Source organism: Heteronotia binoei, chromosome 7, assembly GCF_032191835.1.
Source record: "Heteronotia binoei isolate CCM8104 ecotype False Entrance Well chromosome 7, APGP_CSIRO_Hbin_v1, whole genome shotgun sequence".
Taxonomy (NCBI): domain Eukaryota; kingdom Metazoa; phylum Chordata; class Lepidosauria; order Squamata; family Gekkonidae; genus Heteronotia; species Heteronotia binoei.
Window position 1 is genome coordinate 71,797,930 of NC_083229.1, and position 23,478 is coordinate 71,821,407.

Below are 23,478 nucleotides of genomic sequence, written 5' to 3' on the forward strand. Positions count from 1 at the left end.
GATTTCATTCTGTCCATAAAATGGGGACTTTCTCACCTCCCTGTCCCAGTGCAGAATGAAAGGCCACCCTTGGGGGGCAAAGGAAACAGGAACAGCATGAGGGAAAAGTCAGAGGCCTACCCTCTTCCATTAGTAGAAATCTACCACTGCATCCAGCCCCATAGTTTTGCATGACATCTGAACAGCCCCTAGGTTATAAATTAGGATTTTATGTTCACCTATTTCAGGAATTTGTGGGTGGAGATGACATGTGAAAGATTCATTAGCTCTACTGGTACAGACATATAGCTGTGTGCTATTGTCAATAAATCTAATGAATAGTTTAACATATTCAAGTATGTCTGCATGGAATTAATTGCTCCAAACATCTATAAAATCATAGAGTTAGAAGGGACCTCCAGGGTCATCTAGTCCAACCCCTGCACAATGCCAGGAAACTCATAAATACCTCCCCCTAAATTCACAGGATCTTCATTACTGTCAGATGGCCATCTAACCTCTGTTTAAAACCTCCAAGGAAGGACAGCCCACCACCTCCCGAGGAAGCCTGCTCCGTTGAGGAACCGCTCTAATGGTCAGGAAGTTCTTAATGTTGAGCTGAAAACTCTTTTGATTTAATTTCAACCCATTGGTTCTGGTCCTACCTTCTGGGCCCAAAGAAAACAATTCTGCACCATCCTCTATATGACAGCCCTTCAAGTACTTGAAGATGGTGATCATATCACCTCTCAGGCTAAACATCTCCAGGCTAAACATGTCCAGCTCCTTCAACCTTTCTTCATAGGATTTGGTCTCCAAACCCCTCACCATCTTCGTCACCCTCCTCTGGACCCGTTCTAGCTTGTCTATATCTTTCTTAAAATGTAGTGCCCAAAACTGAATACTCCAGGCAAGGTCTTACCAGAGCAGAGTAAAGCGATACCATCACTTCACATACATACAGAAGTATGATACAACCCAAAATTGCATTTGCCTTTTTAGCCACCACATCACACTGCTGACTCATGTTCAGCATATGGTCCACTAAGACCCCTAGATCCTTTTTGCACATACTACTGCTAAGACAAGTCTCCCCCATCCTATAACTATGCATTGGATTTTTGCTACCTAAATGTAGAACTTTACATTTATTCCTGTTAAAATTCATTTTATTGATTTTAGCCCAGTTTCCCAGCCTGTCAAGGTCATCTTGTATCCTGTTTCTGTCTTCTACTGTATTTGCAACCTTCCCAATTTAGTATCATCTGCAAATTTAATAAGTATTCCCTCTATTCCTTCATCCAAATCATTTATAAAGATGTTGAACAAAACAGGTCCCAGGACTCCACTTGTCACTCCTCTCCAAGTGGATGAGGAACCATTCACAAGCACTCTTTGGGTGTGATCTGTCAACCAGTTACAGATCCACCAAACGGTAACAGGAGCCAAACAACATTTTACCAACTTGCCAACAAGGATAATATGTGGAACCTTATCAAAAGCCTTACTGAAATCAAGATAAATAATGTCTACAGCATTCCCCTGATCCAGCAAGGTAGTCACTTTCTCAAAAAAAGAAATCAGGTTAGTCTGACATGACATGTTCTTGAGAAACCCATGCTGGCTCTTAATAATCACATCCATCCTTTCTAAATGGACTGATTGATGATTTGATTTAAAACTTTTCCAGGTATAGACATCAAGCTGACAGGTCAGTGGTTAGCCGGATCTTCCTTTTTCCCCTTCTTGAAGATGGGGACAACATTCGCCCACCTCCAATCTTCTGGCACCTCTCCTGTTCTCCAAGAATTCTCAAAAATAATAGCCAGAGGCTCAGAAATTACATCCAGAAGCTCTTTTAGAACCCTTGGATGCAGTTCATCTGGCCCTGAGGATTTAGCAAAAGAGACTTCCACTAATAGTGGGATCAGTCTTCACTGTTCCCACACACACACCCATGCCTAGGGGCAGAATTTCAGGATGAATATTAAAGTTGTAGAGACAGGTTCTATTTTAAGGAATGGAGAGGATTGCTCAATTTCAAGCAAATGATATTTTGGATAGAATCATTGGTTTGTTTAGCCCCCTCCCTCCAACCTTAGAGATTCATGCATAAATCCCACTCAAGGCACTAGAACTTATCTACATACATGTAATTGCATAACTACTTACTAGATCACTATTATCTGAACATTTATTATTTTTGAGTCATTCTCAGAGATACATGATTGCATGAAATAAGGCATGTTGAAAAAACCCAGTTTTCTTCATAATGGGTTCATTTTCAGGCAGGATGCTTTCTTACAGAAATTATTTTACCACTGTTTAAATCATAGGATTTTGCCTGTGTTCAAAACAACAACTCATTGTTTAACAGCCCTAAGGGTTGTTGTTTGGCACTGTCCACTATGGAGACACTATCCTTCTGGATTCCTGATCAGAAACTGCCTGTATGAGGCACAGATGTGAGCTAAGAAAGAATTCTGCAACCACTAGAGTTCCCAGTTCTGAGTTAGAAAATTCCTGGAGATTTGGGAGTAAAGCCTGGGAAGAGCAGGGTTTGGGGATGGGATGGACCTCAGCAAGGTATAATGCCACACAGTCCATACACACACACCAGCAGCCATTTTATCCAGGGAAACTGATCTCTTTTGTATGCTAATAATCTGTAATTCCTGGACATCTCCAGGCCCCATTTGGAGGCTGGTAATCCCAGCAACCATAGTATCCAAGCAGGAATTGTATTCTTATCTTTTTAAAATTCTTTAAATTGTTTAGGGAAAAGGGTACTGTATTCATTTCCCAGTATTTATGTGACATTCAAAAGGAACTTCATTCACATTTTGGAAGCCTGAATAAATTAAAACAAAGCCTTAATAGAGCATCTCCATAGCCAGCCAAACATATAACAAATGGTTCTACGTCGGAATGCTATTTGACAGATGATCACTGGCAGGTAAACTTCTCAAAATAGTTCCAAAACTCCATTTCTAAGTCTGTATTTCAATGAATTACAGAGCCTGAAGATTTTGTTGGCAACCCTAGTGGCTGCAGAATAATCAAGGCAATCTGTTCTATCAGCATGGTAGATGCAATGCAAACAGATTGCAAACCTATTCTATTCAGTTGAGTCGTTTGTTGCTGTTGTTTTGCATTTCTACACAAAACGATTGTGCTTACAAGAAATGGTTGGCTAACTAAGTCTCTAAATAAAATAATGAAAAACAAAAAATGTTGCAAGGTAGAACTCAGAATATGATGCTTATAATTAAGTTGTAACGAACACTTCTCTATAGAGCGGCACACGTGAAGGACTGCAAAGAAAATATACAGCTTCAAACACTACAATACATAGTTTGAACAGTAAATGTTTCAAGAAAGGCACTTCTAGCTGAATTGCTCCTCTGAACTCATAAAGGATCACATAAACAGCAATTATGCAGAATCAATGGGTGCGATCAGACAGGCAGGTTGCTGTGGCAGGATCTCGGCTTTTAAAAAGCAACTTAATTTTGTGTCACTTTGCATCAATTAGACGGCGGCCGCTAAGCCAGCATCATAGGGGCCCATGGTCAGCCATTCACACTGGCAATGCATGGCAACCATAGACCTGTGGCTGGGTTGGGGGGGGCATTCCTCCAAATTCCTGCTATGCCTGCACAGAAGCAGACAAGCACACATCAGAAGTGGAAATAGAGTGGAATGATCACACCACTCACTCATGTGTTTCCATGGCATGCTGGAGTGATCAGACAGCCATAAATCCACCATGGAAACACTTCATCAGGGAAGACACCTGAATTTGGTGGTGGCTATTTAATCTGCGTGTGAGTAATTTTAGCATGAGGTAAGGGCACATTCCTTGGACAGCAAAGGTGACAAACAAGCAAGTATTGCAATGCATAAAACCATTGGCAGGAAAAATCACAAAACTGTGACTGACTTATTTTGGCCATGTCATGCGTAAGAACTCACTAGAAAAAGCAATTATGCTTGGATTGGTTAGTAGCAAAAGGAAACAAGTCTGACAAAGAACATGGTAGCTAAACACCATAAAATTCAACACCAGCCTGAGCATGGAACAACTCAAAGAAACACTACAAGATTGGAAAATATGGAAGGAGCTGGCCCACAGAATTGCCAAAAGTTGAACATGACTGAATGGTTAACAACAAGGGCGAGTGGGGCATGGGAACCAATGTGTGCCCATTTAACCCGGAGGGGAGGGGTGGCTATGGCGAGCCAAACTGCTCATGTGATCACACCCAATGTCATCCACCATCCCTATATGCAATCAGTCTACAGATAAGGCATTTTTCCCTCTTTACTTATGCATTTGGAACTATACTTCTATAAGCATGTTTAGCAACACCTAGCCCTAGACTGCATTCACCACAATAAATACTAGCCTTTAACAAGTCAAAGAACCCTCCCACAGAGTCCTCCTATGAAATAATCTGTTATGGTTGCCAGCCCCCAGATGGTGGCTGGAGAGCTCTAGGATAACAATTGATAGCAGGGCAACATAGATCAATTAACCTGCAAAAAATGGCTGCTTTGGAAGATTGACTCTATGGCATTATACCCCCATTGCAGTTCCTCCCCTTTCCAACCCCTTTTCCATGCTCCCCCCCAACATCTGCAATCAGAGCTGGAAACACTATAGGTGACGACAATCTAAAAAAAACAAATCACAAATGCTGGGGCCACATTTAACTTTCCAGACTCAAATACAGAACCGCTAATTCTCTTCATATGAAAGTCTGGGGAAATATTTTTAATGTTTTCCACCTAGATTTGTGTATTTACTGAAATACTTTATATGCTGGTTGCTTGGTTTGTAAGCTCTTGAACTTTGGCACAGACTTGTGTAATTTGTCTTAGTACTGCTAGCCCAGGTCTGATGCCTGGATGGGATAGTGGGGGAAGGGGTGTTGTGGGAGGGAGGGATTAAGTGCTGTCAAGTTGCTTCTGGCAACCATATGAATTAATGTTCTTCAAACTGTCCCATTGTTAATAGCCATGTTTAAGTCTTGCAAACTGAGGGTGTGGTTTCCTTGATTGAGTCAACCTTTCTCATGTCAGGTCTTCCTCTTTTCCTGCTGCCTTCAACTTTTCCAAGCATTATGGTCTTTTCCAGAGACTCTTGTCTTCTTATCTCTTCTCATAAAGTGACTAAAGCATGATAGCTTCAACATAGTTATTTAAGCTTCTAGAGACAGTTCAGGCTTCATTTGGTCTAGAACCCACTTATTTGTCTTTTTGGCAGTCCATGGTACCCCCATAAAACTTTGTTTACATAAATAAAAACTGATTTGTCTTCCAACTGTGAGGAAGAAATACATTGAGAGATTTTTTTTAATGGCAATGGCTTGTCAGCCTTAAAGTTGTAGGGATATGTTTGGAAACAGGAAAGGAACGGAGCCTCCTGCAGCCTGACGCATCGCGGCTTGGCTGCAGGGGGAATTTTGCCCCCCTGGAGGAGAGCGGACGTTTCGGCGCGCTTCCAAGCGCGTCTGGAGGAGGCGGGGCTTTTGCGGCTGTTCTGAAGCCTCCGCACCTCGTCTCCTCAGTCCTCTCGTCAAGCTTGGCCCTCCCGCCTGCCCTGTTTGTTATATGGGCAATTGCTGGTCGCCTCTTTGTTGAGGGGCCGGGTAGGAATTTTTTACTCCCCGGCTGTTTGGCTGGTGACTGGGGGGTGTTTTTTGCCTACCCCACATAACATACTAGTGGATTGAGGAATTGGCTTCAGGTTGGTGCCTTTGTTGAGATTGGTCACTTTTTAGGGCAGGTTTTACGGGGTTTATGGCACCATGTGGCCTGGGGAGGACCGGTTAGCCTCCCCCTTTTGGGGAGTTAGGGGTCTGGCAGGATCAACCTTTGGTGTGGCCCGAGGTGTGTGAATGCAGACTGTCCTGGAGACTCAATTGGATGGGTGCCTTTCGCTGAGACTCGCGTCTGGTGTTTGGGCCCTCCGGTGCGAGCCTCCCTGCTGGGTCTGCCTAACGGGAGCTGTGGCTCACAGCTCCGGCTGGGGGGCCGGGTCTCTCGCCTGCTGAAAAAGGCAGGGGAGCGGTCTGAGGAGACCCCTGGCCCTGACCTGGCCGCAGTTCAGTTGCCCTTGCCGTGTTATTTAATAAAGTGGCCCATAGTTTCACCAATCTAATTGTGTCCGTCTCTTTATTCCGACTTGGGGGGCAAACTATGGAAAGCAGTGGCACCTAGACAATTCAGCTTGTCTCTTCATTGCTTCTAGTAATTTCTTATTATCTATAAATTCTTCTTGGAATTCCATTTCATAAATTCACTGTTTGGAGAGCCGGCAGCAAAGGTTTAGAGCATGCGTCGATCCGTGTCTGAAACAAAGTTATTGTGGCTCCGGAAAACAGTGAGAAAAGAAGCTGACGAAGTATGAGACAAGCGAAACCGTGAGGACTCCTTTCTATATGGTTCCTCCTTTTTCTCTCCATTACAACGCCACAAGTGGAACCTTTAAGGACTCCACCCTACAGCACTTATTTATGAACTTGGTTAAGGCTATTTCCTATGTAGAAACTTTAAAGTGCATGACTTGGGAGAGTACAAATACCTTATTGTTTTTTTGTCTTTTTTGGTCTTATATTTGCACTAATTCAAATGCATGTACACACATTGAGAGTGTGAATTATTTATTGTTGACCAATGATTTTTTGTAACTTTTCCAACTTTCCCAAATAAGTCTAGCTTGCCATCCAGTGGTGCATAATGCTAAAAGAACTCAAGGCTGCCAGACAATCTTCAGAGCTCCACACACAATGCCATACAATGATTATTAATTATTGTCATTATCATGCTTAAGAACTCATCTGTAGATAGGAGCAATTGCCCAGAGAGACATGAAACTAATCTGCATTCTAAGTTAATTAGAAGAGATCCAGGGTTGCATGAAGCAACAGCACAAATACATTTGCAGTGCGCAGCAGTAACTTGCACTAGGAAAAGGATTGAGGACTTTACTATATGACTCTACTACAGCAACTAAGAGCAAATGGTTCTTGAGACAGAATAGTTGAAATGGCCAGAGAACTAGCTCACTGTTGAGAACTAGCTCATTGCAGAGTGAGCATCACCTCTTGAGATTTTCTACATCAACTTTATGAACTCTATATTGCATATAAAGACTACAGAGACTACATGAGAGTCACATATTGGTCTTTATTATATTGACATGGTGGATAACAATATATAATGGATTTTTATTGAATAGATTAATTTTTTAATTTCAAATTTTTATTGTTTGGGTATAAAAAGGCCGAATAATGTGGGGATACAGAAGCAAAAAAAAAAGAAGAAAGGGGAGGGGAACAAGATAGAAAAACAATAGACAGAAAAAAGCAACAAAATCAGTTACATTTCTACGTCAAAGCATAACACCAAATGCTTTCTACCGGCAAGTCTTTGAATTTTAGCCCAATATAACCATTAAATTCTACAGTCTTATTATTTCATAATACTTTTTACTATTCTATTGCCTATGATATAAATTCAAGCTATTCATCTTCAGTATATACAAACGTGAAAAGCAGAAAAAAACCCCCAACTACAAGATAGAACTAACCGTTTACCTTTAGCAATATTAAAAATAAGAACTAATTTGTTAATTTGACAATATTGAGAGTAAACATAAGCAGAAAAGATAGATATAATTTTTTTTATCCTTAATACTAACTTAATTATTTCTAGCAGAAGAGAAAGAAGAAAAACAGAAAACACAATACTTTGTCTATTAATATAATTCACACTGTGTCTTTTATTTTGTCAAGTGGTTTATCATCAACCGTGGTCCCTGACATTGTTTTACCTTAGATATAATAGCAAACTGTAATTTACATTCAAACAGAGGGTAAACTGTTTGGTGATGACTGAAATGGTCCAACCGTATTCTGCTATTTCAGGACATTTCACAAAGGAAAAAGGAATGCTCCATGGCAAATTGCACATCCTGTACTATATAAGAAGTCTATGCAATTAACTATGCAGAAGAACTTCCCTCGTATATTATGTCAAGAGTGAGGAAATCACTCATGTAACCTCTGTAAGCAACTCTGAAAATGTGCAAAGCTGCCCTTATTCTATGGGGAAATAAGACAAGTAGTGAAAGACTCCTCAAGTAGTCAAATGTAAATAGAGGGTTAATTAATATATTATTTTGTACTTGAAACTGGATTCCTGAATACCGAACACTGTTATGAGGCATTAAGGTGATTGCCTATGTGCATATCTCCTGGCCCTTCAAACTACATGTGAGTAAAAGCTGGATCCTTTCCCAACCATTGTTCACATGTAGTTTGGAAGGAAAAGCCATGAGGTAATAATCTGGGCAGCATTCCCAGTTTGACAGAATATTTTGCATCTGTGCTCAGGAATCTGCTTCTGAATACAAAATACATCATGTGAAACGGTCTGAGTGTGATTAATCAGAATCATCCATAGGGCCACCATCTCTGTAGCAAATCCATTCTGCCTTTCAAACTAGAAACAAGACATCATCAGAGTGGTCAAGAGATTAGTTCTAAAGAACTATTTATGTTACAATTTCCAAGCAGTATTATCCTTGACCTGCAATGACTCACTAGCTACAGCATAGCTCTTACAGCTTTAGAGATTCTCTTATCTGTATTTCATCAAACTAAGTGAGTATTTATTCCATTCTGGCTGACATCTCTTCTATCAGAAACAAGTTAATTCTTAAGACAAACAAAGGATACTTGGGAAAATAGATGTTAAGTCTCCATTTCCAGGGGGAAAAACACATGCTAGGCTTCAAGAGAATCTGAATGTTTAGCATCAGATTAAGATTCTAAAAGTAATTTTGTGTTGGCTTCTGCTCACTTTGGGGGTTAATGGTCATGCCTGTTTGTAGGAAACTGGGAGGCTGAAGTTTGTTGCTCATCAACAGCTTCACGGTTTCTCACTTTGCAACGTGTAGATTTACTATCACTTATTCCATTCAGATAATAAAAGGGAAAAGACTATGTGCTATGGCTGGCATGGAAGCAACAGTGCTGGGCCATGGGGAATCCTGCCTAAAGATGTAAAGACTCAAAACATTTTTTTCTTTTGGCCTTTATGTCTTTAATCTTCCCCATTTCCTTATTTTTGTCTTCTGTGTGTCCCCCATTCAACATTTCCAACAGAAAAATTGGAATTTCTGAGGAACAATAGGGTGAAAAAATATCCTATGAAATATCAGAAGTGAGGAAATTACTCATGTATCCTCTTTTGAAATGGATAAAATCTATTCACTCAGATAATGTAATAATAAGATTAAACATCTACAGCAGTAGATAACAAGTGGGAACCCACAAGGATTTGCAGAGCACATCTCATTTCCAGTTCTACTATTTTCTATTTCCCTTTCCTGAAAGCCCCCAGAACCTCTCCCCTTTTCCTGCTTCTTTGCCAATACAGAGATCTCTTGAAATCACAATGGATCACCCAACTACAGAGATCAGTTCCCCTTCAGGTTACCAGCTCCAATTTGGGAGATTCCTGGAGATCTGGGGTGGAGCCTTGGGAGGACAGGTTTGAGGATGGAAGCAACCTCAGTAGGGTATAATGCCAAAGAATTCATCCTCCATAGCAGCCATTTTCTCTGGGGGGACTGTCCATCTAGGCCATAGTTGTAATTCTGGGTGATCTCCATCCTTCACCTGGAGGTTGGCAATGCTAGTTCTCAAATCCAATCCACAAGCATGTAAATGCATCTGCATGATAATAAAATGCCAGGACACTGCTATCATTCAGTCATTCCCTACTGCTCATTCATTAAGGCCTCAAACAGGACATCAGTTTCATTTCACAGAAAAGGTGTTAATTAAGCAAAGGCAGGAACATCCTGTTACCACTAGTTACAGCTGTTATGAATGACTTATGTAGACTGCCAGAAAGTTTATCAGAACTCTGCCTGTCTGGGAGTCAGTAAGAGCTGGCAGAGGGGTTAAAAGTAGAGAAGGCACTTCCTTGACACTCCAGGTGTACTCTTGGTAACTAACTTGCATGGAGAACTACAGGATGTGTGCCAACTTCTCTATGCTGTCATTCTTTCCTAACAGAAATTAAGGGAGTCGTTGCCAGGAAGCTGCAGAAGTTCAATTGGCATGCTATGCAAATACAATTTAGGGAACAGTCAGGGTGAACCACATGGACAAATGAACATGTCTTGTGACATGTGAATCAGTGCTTCAGTTTTCGTAGCACTTGGGAGGGATGTAAATCTGGTATGACTATTCACTGCATTACTGTGAGGTTATTATTTGATTTTCTGACAGGTGACAATTTGCTCTTCAGGTTGAACACCCACATATAAAATACATGTATTCTGCAGAATTATAAGTGATATAGTGATAACTGATAAGTATTTCAAACATAGCTTTTCTATTTAAACTGAAAGCATAAGAAGGTGCAGCAAAAATGGGGAAATTTGCTGAATTGCCCAACCTCACTCATTCGTAAGTTGTGCTTGTGCTGCAAGCTCAATGACCCTTTCCAGTTACTACCCACTATGTTATATGACACATTGTTCTGGGAGGTGCCTCAACATCCAAAGTGGCTTTCAAGAGATGCAGAGGCTTTTAAGAGAATGGAAAGGTTACAACATCCCCCCTCCCCCCCACAAAAAAACAGCTTCTCTTAACTTGCTTTGTTTGCAGAATGCTGAATCCAGCCCTATACTTAAACATCATTGGTGCATTAAATGCATACTTTATACTCTGATATCTGTACTAATTTACAAAATTTCTCAGAAAAAAACAACTATGAGATTAATGTCAATGGCAATATTAAGGAACTAGAACATTTCCTGCTCTACTTCTGAAGTTATATAGTATATTGCGTGTAATCCTAGAGTTACTTTTGATTGAAAGGAATCATTGTTCACTCCTTACTCAAATGGGATTTATCTTTGCCAGCATTGCTGACATCTTGAGTGAAAGGTCACAGCCGAACCAACTTTAAGCAACTCTGTGTGCATACACAAGTTATCAGATTCCTAAAGAGTATAAGAATTCTCAACTAATTCCTGTTTACAAGATAATGATCAGTTATGACATTCCCTAATTACCAAAACAAATGATACAACTATCCTTGCAATACAAGGTGGGGGGGGGGGGGGAGGCACTACACTGGCATATCTCAGATACATCAGTGTATCTCCAAGATGTGCCAGTGGAATATATTTCCAAGATGTGCCAGTGTAGCACCCTGATGGCTTTGCATGCCAGCATGGCATCAGAGCGTAGCAACACAGGCGCAAATTAGAAGACAGGCGCAAATTAGAAGTCTCAATGTGTGGATGAGACGATGGTGTAAGGAGGAAGGGTTTAAGTTTGTTAGGCACTGGGATGCTTTCTGGAACAAGCCGGAGCTGTACAAAAGAGACGGTCTCCACTTGTCTCCGGATGGAACCAGGCTGCTGGCGCTTAAAATCAAAAAGGTGGCAGAGCAGTTTTTAAACTAAATCTTGGGGGAAAGCCGAGAGGAGATGGAATGTCTCTGGTTCGGGAGGACTCGTCTCAAAGAGATGAAGGGTTGGCTTCTATTTTTCTACCGAGTAACGGATCAGAGTTGTCCACTGTGATGGTGACAAACAGTATGGACTGTCTGCTAGAGTCTCGAGGCGGCAGGAGAGAGGTGGCGGGCCTAGCTTGCTTGGGAAATTATAAATGTTTGTATGCAAATGCTAGAAGTGTCCGAAGTAAAATTGGTGAATTGGAATGTTTAGTGTTGGGAGAAAACATAGACATTGTGGGAATTTCAGAAACTTGGTGGAATGAGGAGAATCAGTGGGACACGGTGATTCCTGGATATAAGTTATATCGGAAGGATAGGGAGGGAAGGGTTGGAGGTGGGGTGGCTCTGTATGTCAGAGAGGATATACGGTCCAGTAAGACTGAGGTCAGAGAATTAGATTCCCTTTTAGAAATGCTTTGGGTTGAAATAGAGGGCCCAAAAGGAAATTTAACTATGGGAGTTTGTTATCGCCCACCAAATCAAAAGAGAGAGGACGATTATAATATGATGGAGGGATTAAAGATAGCGGCTAAACGTAAAAACTGTGTCGTAATAGGTGATTTTAACTACCCGCAGATTGATTGGGTCAATATGTGTTCTGGTCGAGAGAAAGAGATTGAGTTTCTTGATGCTCTCAATGACTGTGCTATGGAGCAGATGGTCTCAGAACCTACCAGGGGTGGGGCGATCCTGGATCTGGTCCTAAGTAATGCCCAAGACTTGGTGAGAGACGTAAAAGTGATTGCGCCGCTTGGGAACAGTGACCATAATGTTATTGATTTCATCATTTGTATAAATAGGGAGTTGCCCAAAAAGACCGCCACAACCACATTTAACTTTAAAAGGGGTAAATTCTCTGAGATGAGGAGGCATGTGAGGAGGAAACTGAAAGGAAAGGTAAATACGGTCAAAACCCTTGGGGAAGCTTGGAGACTATTTAAAACTATAATCCTAGAAGCTCAGATAAAATACATACCACAAGTTAGGAAAGGCACAAACAGGTATAAGAAGAGGCCAGCATGGTTAACAAACAAAGTAATGGAAGCTGTAAAAGGTAAGAAGGACTCCTTTAAGCGGTGGAAAACCAGTCCAAGTGAGATTAATAAAAGGGAACACAGGCAGTGGCAAATCAAATGCAAGACTGTGATCAGGCAGGCAAAAAGGGACTATGAGGAGCATATTGCAAAAAACATAAAGACCAACAATAAAAATTTCTTCAAATATATTAGAAGTAGGAAACCAGCCAGGGAAGCAGTGGGGCCCTTGGATGACCATGGGGTAAAAGGATTACTGAAGGAGGATGGGGAAATGGCTGAGAAGCTGAATGCATTTTTTGCCTCCGTCTTCACCGTGGAAGATGAGAAGTGTTTGCCCGCCCCAGAACCACTAATATTGGAAGGGCTGTTGAAAGACCTGAGTCAGATTGAGGTGACAAAAGAGGAGGTCCTACAACTGATAGACAAATTAAAAACTAATAAGTCACCGGGTCCGGATGGCATACATCCGAGAGTTCTAAAAGAACTCAAAGTTGAACTTGTGGATCTTCTAACAAAAATCTGTAATCTTTCATTGAAATCTGCCTCCGTTCCTGAGGACTGGAAGGTAGCAAATGTCACCCCCATCTTTAAAAAGGGTTCCAGAGGAGATCCGGGAAATTACAGGCCAGTCAGTCTGACTTCAATACCGGGAAAGTTGGTAGAAACCATTATCAAGGACAGAATGAGTAGGCACATTGATGAACACGGGTTATTGAGGAAGACTCAGCATGGGTTCTGCAAGGGAAGATCTTGCCTCACTAACCTGTTACATTTCTTTGAGGGGGTGAACAAACATGTGGACAAAGGAGACCCGATAGATGTTGTTTACCTTGACTTCCAGAAAGCTTTTGATAAAGTTCCTCATCAAAGGCTCCTTAGAAAGCTTGAGAGTCATGGAGTAAAAGGACAGGTCCTCTTGTGGATCAAAAACTGGCTGAGTAATAGGAAGCAGAGAGTGAGTATAAATGGGCAGTCTTCGCAGTGGAGGACGGTAAGCAGTGGGGTGCCGCAGGGCTCGGTACTGGGTCCCATCCTCTTTAACTTGTTCATAAATGATTTAGAGTTGGGAGTGAGCAGTGAAGTGGCCAAATTTGCGGATGACACTAAATTGTTCAGGGTGGTGAGAACCAGAGAGGATTGTGAGGAACTCCAAAGGGATCTGTTGAGGCTGGGTGAGTGGGCGTCAACGTGGCAGATGCGGTTCAATGTGGCCAAGTGCAAAGTAATGCACATTGGGGCCAAGAATCCCAGCTACAAATACAAGTTGATGGGGTGTGAACTGGCAGAGACAGACCAAGAGAGAGATCTTGGGGTCATGGTAGATAATTCACTGAAAATGTCAAGACAGTGTGCGTTTGCAATAAAAAAGGCCAACGCCATGCTGGGAATTATTAGGAAGGGAATTGAAAACAAATCAGCCAGTATCATAATGCCTCTGTATAAATCGATGGTGCGGTCTCATTTGGAGTACTGTGTGCAGTTCTGGTCGCCGCACCTCAAAAAGGATATTATAGCATTGGAGAAAGTTCAGAAAAGGGCAACTAAAATGATTAAAGGGCTGGAACACCTTCCCTATGAAGAAAGGTTGAAACGCTTAGGGCTCTTTAGCTTGGAGAAACGTTGACTGAGGGGTGACATGATAGAAGTTTACAAGATAATGCATGGGATGGAGAAAGTAGAGAAAGAAGTACTTTTCTCCCTTTCTCACAATACAAGAACTCGTGGGCATTCGATGAAATTGCTGAGCAGACAGATTAAAACGGATAAAAGGAAGTACTTTTTCACCCAAAGGGTGATTAACATGTGGAATTCACTGCCACAGGAGGTGGTGGCGTCCACAAGCATAGCCACCTTCAAGAAGGGGTTAGATAAAAATATGGAGCAGAGGTCCATCAGTGGCTATTAGCCACAGTGTGTGTGTGTGTGTGTGTGTGTGTGTGTGTGTGTATATATATATATATATTTGGCCGCTGTGTGACACAGAATGTTGGACTGGATGGGCCATTGGCCTGATCTAACATGGCTTCTCTTATGTTCTTAACACCTGTGCAAGTTGCTTCATTGGTGGGGAAAGGGGTAGACTTGGGGGGTCACAAGAGAGTGGGTTCCCTAAACTGCCCCAGCTTAGGAATGCCCCACAAACAGGCAGAAAATTATGCCAGCAAAAATCATGGCATAGCACATAGGTGTCCATGTATCAAAAAAGACAAAACACCACCCACAAGCCCCACAGTAACACAGCGTGCTGACTACAGTCACAGTCAATTACCCTTTCCAGGCAAGGAGAATTTCTTCTCTATGGTTCTTGGTTAACACACATTACCAAGATTAGACTACTGATTTGAGCTCAAAATTTTTATTTTTTGTGGCTTTCCTACAGATTTACAACTATATCACCAATTTAGACAAAACTGGTTTTTTAAAAAAAAATATATCATTAAATGGGATTCCTGCATTCCATTTAGTAGATATCAACATTTTTTTTTAAAAAAGTCTATTGATCTGCTTTCTACTATTGCACCAGCTTTCTACTACTGCACCAGTTTAAGATCTGAAAACATTCCAGTCACTATAAAATTTGATTAAGCTAGCAGTTTCCTGTAGGGATAATGGAAGTGACAGAAAAGAAGCTTTTCCCATTCCTTAAGATCACCTATGTCAATCAGCAAGAACTCTACTGGGAAGTTCCTCTAAATTAGGGTTGCCAGGTCCAACTCAAGAAATATCTGGGGACTGGGGGGGGGGTGGAGCCAGGAGCAAGGGTGTGACAAGCACGACAGAACTCCAAAGGGAGTTCTGGTGATCACATCAAAAGGGACCACACACCTTTTAAATGCCTTCTCTCAACTGGAAATATTGGGGGATGGGGCACCTTCTTTTGGGGCTTCTAGAATTGGACCCCCTTGTCCAATCTTTTTGAAACTTGGAGGGGATGCTTTGAGGAGAGCCGCCGGATGCTTTGCTGAAAATCTGGTGCCTCTACCTAAAAAAAACAGTCTCCCCAGAGCCCCAGACACTCACAGATCAATTCTCCACTATACCCTATGGGAATCGGTCTCCATAGGATATAATGGAGTGCCCAGCAGACATTCCCCCCCCTCCCCTCTGCTTTCTGGTAACCCTGGAGATTGGTAACCCTACACAAGAAGGGCTTCATTGGATTTACTTCAGTAAACCCCAGCACAGGATTTCTAAAAGAAAATAGGCAGATTAAAAGACTTCTAACAACTTGGATAGGAAGGCCCAGATTAATAGCTTTTAATTCTTCACTATGAAACTTTTATTTTGTCTTTGTATTAAAAAAACAAAAAACCTGAAATGCAGGTAATCGGGAAAATAAACATACTACCTTAATTGTCCAATCCTGCTAAAATACCACCTGAGCTATCAACTGAAACAAAGCACTGAACCAATATAGTACCAGAAGCTGAGACTACTATACCAGTAATAGCCATCACCAAACACTGCATACCACCACATTCCAGTTCTGTGCCTAGCCTGTAATTAGAGAAAGGGCGTGTGCTTCAACAAGTCAATAATTCAAAGTGAAGCATCCTAAAATGCACAACTGAGACAGTCACAGCAGAGCAACTCTCAGTGCCCAAGACAAAGTAACAACCATTTACTACAAAAGCACAAGAAAAGAGAATAGCAGGATGGATTTACAATACTTGCCAAGCAAATAAATCGTGTCTACAGTACTATGCCACAATGTATTATAACAGCTTTAGCATATAAACACAGCACTGAACTTCATCATGATCTGCCGCACTGTGATGCAGTTGTCATGATCCCATGTTAATCAATTTGATCACATTTACAGTAAATATTCCATTCAGCAATTACCAATGCAGTAAAGAAACACATTTTGGAACCACAGACAATACCTGCTGTTGGGGAGTTTGCATGATGGGATTTTTTTGGCAAATTAAAGATCTGTTCGCCTGGATCAGGTGGTGGAATAGCATCTTGGCCTTGCCGGGCCTCCACAGGATCATATTCTTTCCCATCGTAGTTAGCATCAAAGAACTTTTTAAACCACTGAATGAAATCCAAGTTGTCTTGGAAGCGCCCTTTTACCAGTTTCTCCACTGGAATAACCTGTATTGAATAGAGCAAAATTTGTCAGCATTATAATGTGACAACTGAAGTTTTTCAGCACTATCATAACTCCCCAAGTACCAATGCACTTATCACAAGATAATGTAGCACAAAATGTTGAAAACAAAAGTAATATTGTCTGCACATTACTGGCTAGTTAGTTTGGCTATTAATTTGTGGCATATTAACTGGAATTATATAGATTTCTGGAGCTTCACAGTTGGTTATCATTTGTTTCACATGTGGCAACCAAACAGGAATAAGTGGCTCCAATACAGGGGAAAAAAACCTAGCAAATTTATACTTAATTTGCTTGGAAGTATTTATTTTTTTTTAATATCACACAAAACAGCCAACACAGACGACTTTCTCTACTGGGTAGAGTTCATTGCTGATTCATACAATTAAGAAGTGTACCCTCTGAAATATAATTTCACACTGTTGTAGCAGAAGTCTATGTAAAATGATCTACATTTACCTTATCCACATTCATTCTTTTAAATGATGCTTGCAGAAGTTTGAAGTTGTGAATGTACTCATGCTCCAACTTTGCCTGGAATTTTACTTTCTTCAAGCTAATACACCCTGGGAACAACATATCCATGAACTGGCAATAAGCTGCTCCTAAAATAAGAGAATACATTTATATTAATTATCATGCAAACAACTAAGATAAGAACTTGCCTGAAATTAAAAACATCCAATGTTTGAGAGCCACAAGACATGAACAAATATTACACGTCTTTATTAAAACTCTTAATAATTTCTTTGCACAGAAAAATAAAATACATATATATATATATATATATATATATATATATATATATATATATATATATATATATATATATATATATATATTTTTACAATACAACTGTAGCAGGAGACCTGCTATACAACCATGCTAGGATTTTTTAAAACAACAACAACAACAAAACCTGGGAATAACAGTCCCCATAAGACCAACATAGGGAAAGGTTAGGGGATTGTTTTTTTTACACCAGTGGGAGAAGGAAACACACATGTACCATATATATCACTGACTACCATATGCATCATTATGCATCTCTCTTTGCTTCGACACCAAGATTAGAAAATACAGCTCCTAAAAGAGCTATGAAACTAAGGGGAAACTCTGTGCAGCCCTCTAATTCTGTACCTCCTTCCAGCAGCTCCCTTGGATCTTGCACTTTTCTTTCTCCACACTAGGCCTCTTGGCAACCTTTGTGGTAGAGGAGAAGAGTTTGCAAGTGCGGGGCACAGCTTTAGTTGGGAAAACCACAAGCATGTTTAAACCAAATCCTTAAGGTTAATACATAGCTAAGCCTGATTGAGGAGAAAAGAAAAAAAGGGACAGAAGAGTAACCAACATTCCAGTCTAATCTATAACCTTGCGCTATGCCTTACTTTATTTTTACTGAGTTCCTAGGCAACAACAGAAGTAGGGGGCTCTTAGAGCACCAAACTGAATTTATCTGGTCAAGGCGCATGCAAAGTAGAATTTCTTTCTTTGTAATGGGCGTTATGCCACTGTGGCAGAGTGTATTAGTAATGTGTAGCTGGCTCTCACAATGAAATTACGCTGGCTATTGTAACCAATTAGTACGTGATAACATGTGCCAATGTGTCATCAAAGGTATATAAGATTGTAATCATTCTGAAAAAGTTTAGAGCAGCTTGGTATGCAGGTTTTGGTTTGGCTCTGTTCTCCAGTTACTGCAATAAACATTTTTTTCTTCCTCCCCACCTGGACTTTGGCTGCTTTTTTTGGCCAAGGACATTCAGATGTGCAAATCTGTACAACACAAGCCTGCCTATTTTCCCCTCCTTCCCCACTTTACACATAGTGGAAATAGTTGTCTACCTGTTGGTCAGCACTCAGAGGCTGACTGAGGTCCTGAAGCTAAGCACACTTACTTGAGAGTAAACCTGCATTAAGTTCCTCCTTGACGTCTGGGAGCTGCACAATGTGTGTGAAAGAGCCACATGTGGCTCCCGAGCCATAGTTTAGCCACTCCGGACTAAAATATTAAACCTATCTTACTGAACTTTTGTATTACTCCATTTCTGTCATCTCATAAATGATCACCTCTTATGATAGATGGCCTGGCTTCTAGCAGAAGCAAAGAAAAGGATTCAGCAATACAAAATAGTAGCATTCAATAATTAATGAGGCTGTAACTGGAGACATCTACCAAGTATTCTACTATACAGTTGCCATGCATTTCACAAGGTTTATGAGAATGCACAGGATCTATGAGTGAATTCCAGTTTCTTATAAAGACTATGACACAAGCAAAGATGCATCCAAAAAGTGAATGCCATTTTGAATCTCAAGAGGCATAATCTCACTCTTAATCACTTTGATACCAGCACCACAGCAGGCTTCTTAGAAAAGTTGGGCCACCACATTTCCAGGTGAGGCTTCAAAGAATTCAATGGGAAAAAACAATGATCTCCTCATAACTAACAGAAACATCTACAATTCTGTCATGAAACCCAAGTCCTCAATGTACTTTAGCATCCATGAATTCGTTTTTCTTTCTATTTGCTAAGAACAGGGTTTAAAAAAAATTATTCAGAGGCTTTTGCTCATTTTAATAACTATCTTCCTTTTAAATAGAAACGTATTCTTGAGTCATTAAGCACTTTGCCACCCTCACAGAGAGCCTTGGTCCCCTCTGCCCCAACACTTAATTATGATACTGCTAACAGCGACTGTTCAAAAAAAGTGTGAGTAGAGAGAACTTGGTGGAGCTAAGATCACCATGAATTCTGGAGAACAGTTTAGTTTTTAAAAAAGCAGTGTTTATTCCAAAAAGAAGATTATTTACATAAATATAGAAGCCCATTTGAAAAATGGCTAGGTAAAGAGATGTACCCACTGGACCACTCTGGCTACAGTGCTGTTTTGGTGTTTCCAACTATACTTCCCAAGAATCAAACTCTTCCCATACCACTAAGGCTGCAATTCTGCATAAAGTTAAATAAGAATAAGCCTCACTGTATTCAATAGAACCCACTGAGCCAGTTTGGTGTAGCAGTTAAGAGTCATGGACTCTAATCTAGAGAACAGAATTTGATTCCTCATTCATCCACATGCAGCTGTTAGGTGACCTTAGGCAAGCCAAAGTTCTTTCAGAGCTGTTCTCTCAAGAGCAGTTATCAAAGAGGTCTCTCAGTCCCCCTCAACTCACAGCGTGTCTGTTGTGGAGAGAAGAATGGAAGGAGATTGTAAGCAACTCTGAGACTTCAAGTGAAGGGCAGGGTATAAATCTAACTCTTCTTCTTTTGAAGCATGAAGAGGCATAGGAGCAGGCTTTTGCTCCAATTTGATATATAGCTTACAGGTACCAACAGCATGAGTGATACACTAAAGGCTGATCAGAATGTACACATTTCTGCACACCATAAACTGAAACTATCCCACAGTTGATTTGCCTACTATCAGCAACAATCTGTTACCGTGCACAGGCTTAGTCATCAATTTTTACATTATAATACTGGCACTTATCAAGAGTGGCAAGTTATTACTCTTTTTACCAGCCTCCCACCTTTCCATCTCATTCCTTTTTATCCAGAAGGTTACCTCACTGTATTCTTCCAAAAAGATGCCATAAAATAAGGATGCAATGGAGGATAAATAATTTCTAGTGGCTGATTTTCTTTTTAAAAATCTTCACACAGTTTCCCATTCAAAATACTGTTATTGCTTAATACTGTTTTGAAGACTTTTTCAGGTTAACTTGGAGTTCGAAACAAAAAGATAAAATACATTTGAGAACACTATTCAAACACACACTGGATAAATTGAATCCGTCATCCTTTTCTCTAGCCCGTTCATGTGAACAAAATGTTAGGAATAACGTGACCCACATTATAGGAATTGGAGAGTATACCTTAAGCATTTATTGTATAATTTACTGTATTTGATTTGATGTTGTTAGCCGCCCTGAGCCTGCTTCGGCAGGGAGGGCGGGATATAAATAAAATGATTGATTGATTGATTGATTGATTGAAGCATGTTTTTACAATTCCAGTTGGTGCTAGTTGTCATGAGAACAGAATCAGAACAATGTAATTAGAAGGTTATTGCTTTAGGAACTAGCCTTTCTGGATCTCCCCCACCCAAAAAATGAATATAAATTGCATCACCTGAATGTTTGCTTCAGGTATGCCACATCTAAGATGCTGTTTGTACAACCAAGGAAAGATCACACAACATAGTGTCAGCTGAGGAGTTAACAGGAATATAAGGAGCCAGTGCAGCTCTAGCATTTATGAGTTTTCCTCAGCATCTTTTCTTTATTTGATGGAATTTTTCAGCCCTATTATTTATCCAGTATTGAAGTATAATAAAAATGTATGGCTGTGAGACCTGGACCATAAGGAAGGCTGAGCGCAGAAGAATAGATGCTTTTGAGATGTGGTGCTGGAGAAGACTCTTGAGAGTCCCTTGGACTGACTGCAAGAAGATCAAATCAATCAGTCCTAAGGGAAATCAACCCAGACTGTTCACTGGAAGGTCAGATGCTGAAGCTGAAGCTCAAATACTTTGGCCACCAAATGAGAAGGGAGCACTCACTGGAGAAGATCCTGATGCTAGGAAAGACAGAAGGCAAAAGAAGAAGGGGGCGGCAAAAGATGAGATGGCTGGACAGTGTTACTGATGTAACAAACACAAATTTGAGCAGACTTTGGAGGATGGTGGAAGACAGGAGGGCCTGGCGTGACTGTCCATGGGTTGCAAAGAGTCGGACTCGATTGTGCGACTGAACAACAACAAAATTGCAGGTCTGATTGGCCATATTCTGCCTTGCCATCAAGCTGAAAAGTGTTGAAGAACAGTGCTCCTATGTTTTAGTTCATTTGTGTTATTTAAACTGATGCCAGTAGTGAAACTGGACTTCCATTGACACAAGCTTCACTTCCCCCATGGTACATGGGACATACCATTCCCCTCTCCAACAAAAAAAAAATTATGACTCTATCAACAACCCACCCATCCCCCAAGATACTCTGGCAATGTTCTTCCTAATCTGATTTATGGAAGCTAGTTACATTTATTCACTGATGAGAAGTCCTTTTCATAAGAGAAAAGGTTTCACATATCAAGGATCTTGCCACAAAATCGAACCATTATCTTTATTCATGCACCTGAAACAATTAGGGAAATTTCAGAGGAAATTATCTGGTTTTTAGCTGTTTGAATGGATATGGTGTCTACCAGGAACAAGCATTCTAAGTCACTTTAAAAGATCTGATGTATTGATCATTTTCACTTCTAGAAGCGTTTATACATGTTTCCATTAAAAATGAATGTATTTGATACAGTTTTAATTGAGAGTGCTGCTTGAAGCTGAATTTTGTCCTCTCTCATAGAAATCCTTCCCCATATCCATTTATGGATAGAAAGTAGTGGATATTTCTCATGAGGGATCAGTGTGCAGGGGGTGGACTAGATTAGGGGTATCAAACACATTTGTTACGACCAGATTTGACACAAATGGGACTTTGTGGGGCCGACCCATACATGTCATAAAATGTAATGCCAATTAGTGGAGATATAAACTTTATAAAGGATACAGATAAACACATAATATATTATTTAAATATATTATTTTTAACTTAAAATACAGACATGCTTAAAACTCTTGTGATATTTTATTTAAATGGAAAAGTGGAGGGATAGTGGGATTTGGCAATGCAATTTTTAAAATAAAGCATCATGAAAAAGCACAAAGATCACAGCAGAAACCAAAGATATAAAATGTTCTGAGCCTAGGAAAACATGAAATGGCTGGGCATTGCAAGCTTCTCCCCTCATCCCACCCCCATCTACTCAGATTGGCAATGGCTCTCAGTGTAATATCCCCCTTTGGCTGTGGGTTCCCAGGTTAGAGTACTCACTAGACACCAGTTCTAAGATCCATGCAGCAGAGACAAGCTGGCTCAAAGCACCCCTTTATTTCAGGGGTGGCCAACGGTAGTTCTCCAGATTTTTTTGCCTACAACTCCCATCAACCCCAGCCAGCATTGCCAATGGCTGGGGCTGATGGGAGTTGTAGGCTAAAAAACATTTGGAGAGCTACCATTGGCCACCCCTGCTTTATTTGAAAGGGGTTGCAAATAAATGCTGCAAAAGTGAAACTGTTTGATCTCCACTTCATTAAAATATATTGCAGCACAGACAAAGCTGCAAGGAAAACACAGAATAGATTTATCATTAAGGTCTCTGGGTCCAAAAACCCATTCCACAGGTTTTTTTGCAGCTTTGCAAGCCCAGAAAAGCTTCCAGCTGAAGCAGGCAAAGACAAGGCAGAAGGAGCTGGGAACATGGTCAGCAGCCCTGGAGCTTCAAAGGAGGAAGGCAGGAGGGGAAGGGGGGCAGAAAATTGCCACGGGACTGATTGAAGCCCTGGGTTGGCCAGGTGTAGCCCATGGGTTGGGAATTTGACAGCCCTGGACTAAATGACCCAGGGGGGTCCCTTCCAACTCTTTGGTTCTATGAAACTCTAATTGTTTAAAACTGTTTTCTCCTCGTTTATTAGTGTTATACACCATTATATGAGGAAAGAAGAGTTTTATACACAAACACACACATACATAAAGCCTCACTAATCATCACTTTAAGGGACTGTAAGCAGAGCCAGACAGCATTTTCTTAAATGAGTTCAGTATTTCCTTCAGAGCTTGTTGCGTGCTTTGCTTCCTCTGGGGTATTGATTTAGTTAACAGTGTTTTCAACATTCACAGGCTAGGTTACAGAATGTATTTGCAAACGTGGCTGTGTTGGCTACATGCATGAATG

At 40.8% G+C, this 23,478-nt stretch overlaps 1 protein-coding gene across 3 annotated transcripts in view; it reads right to left on the reverse strand.

Moving 5' to 3' along the window:
* Positions 1-23,478, reverse strand: part of MAPRE2 (microtubule associated protein RP/EB family member 2) — a 138,227-nt gene that overhangs the window by 17,303 nt on the left and 97,446 nt on the right. For all 3 annotated transcript variants that reach the window (XM_060243834.1, XM_060243833.1, XM_060243835.1), the window contains 2 exons: positions 17,146-17,291; positions 16,454-16,667 (listed from right to left, as the gene is read on the reverse strand). In XM_060243834.1, the coding sequence (XP_060099817.1) occupies positions 16,454-16,667; positions 17,146-17,291 (360 nt within the window). The remainder of the gene's footprint in view (positions 1-16,453; positions 16,668-17,145; positions 17,292-23,478) is intronic.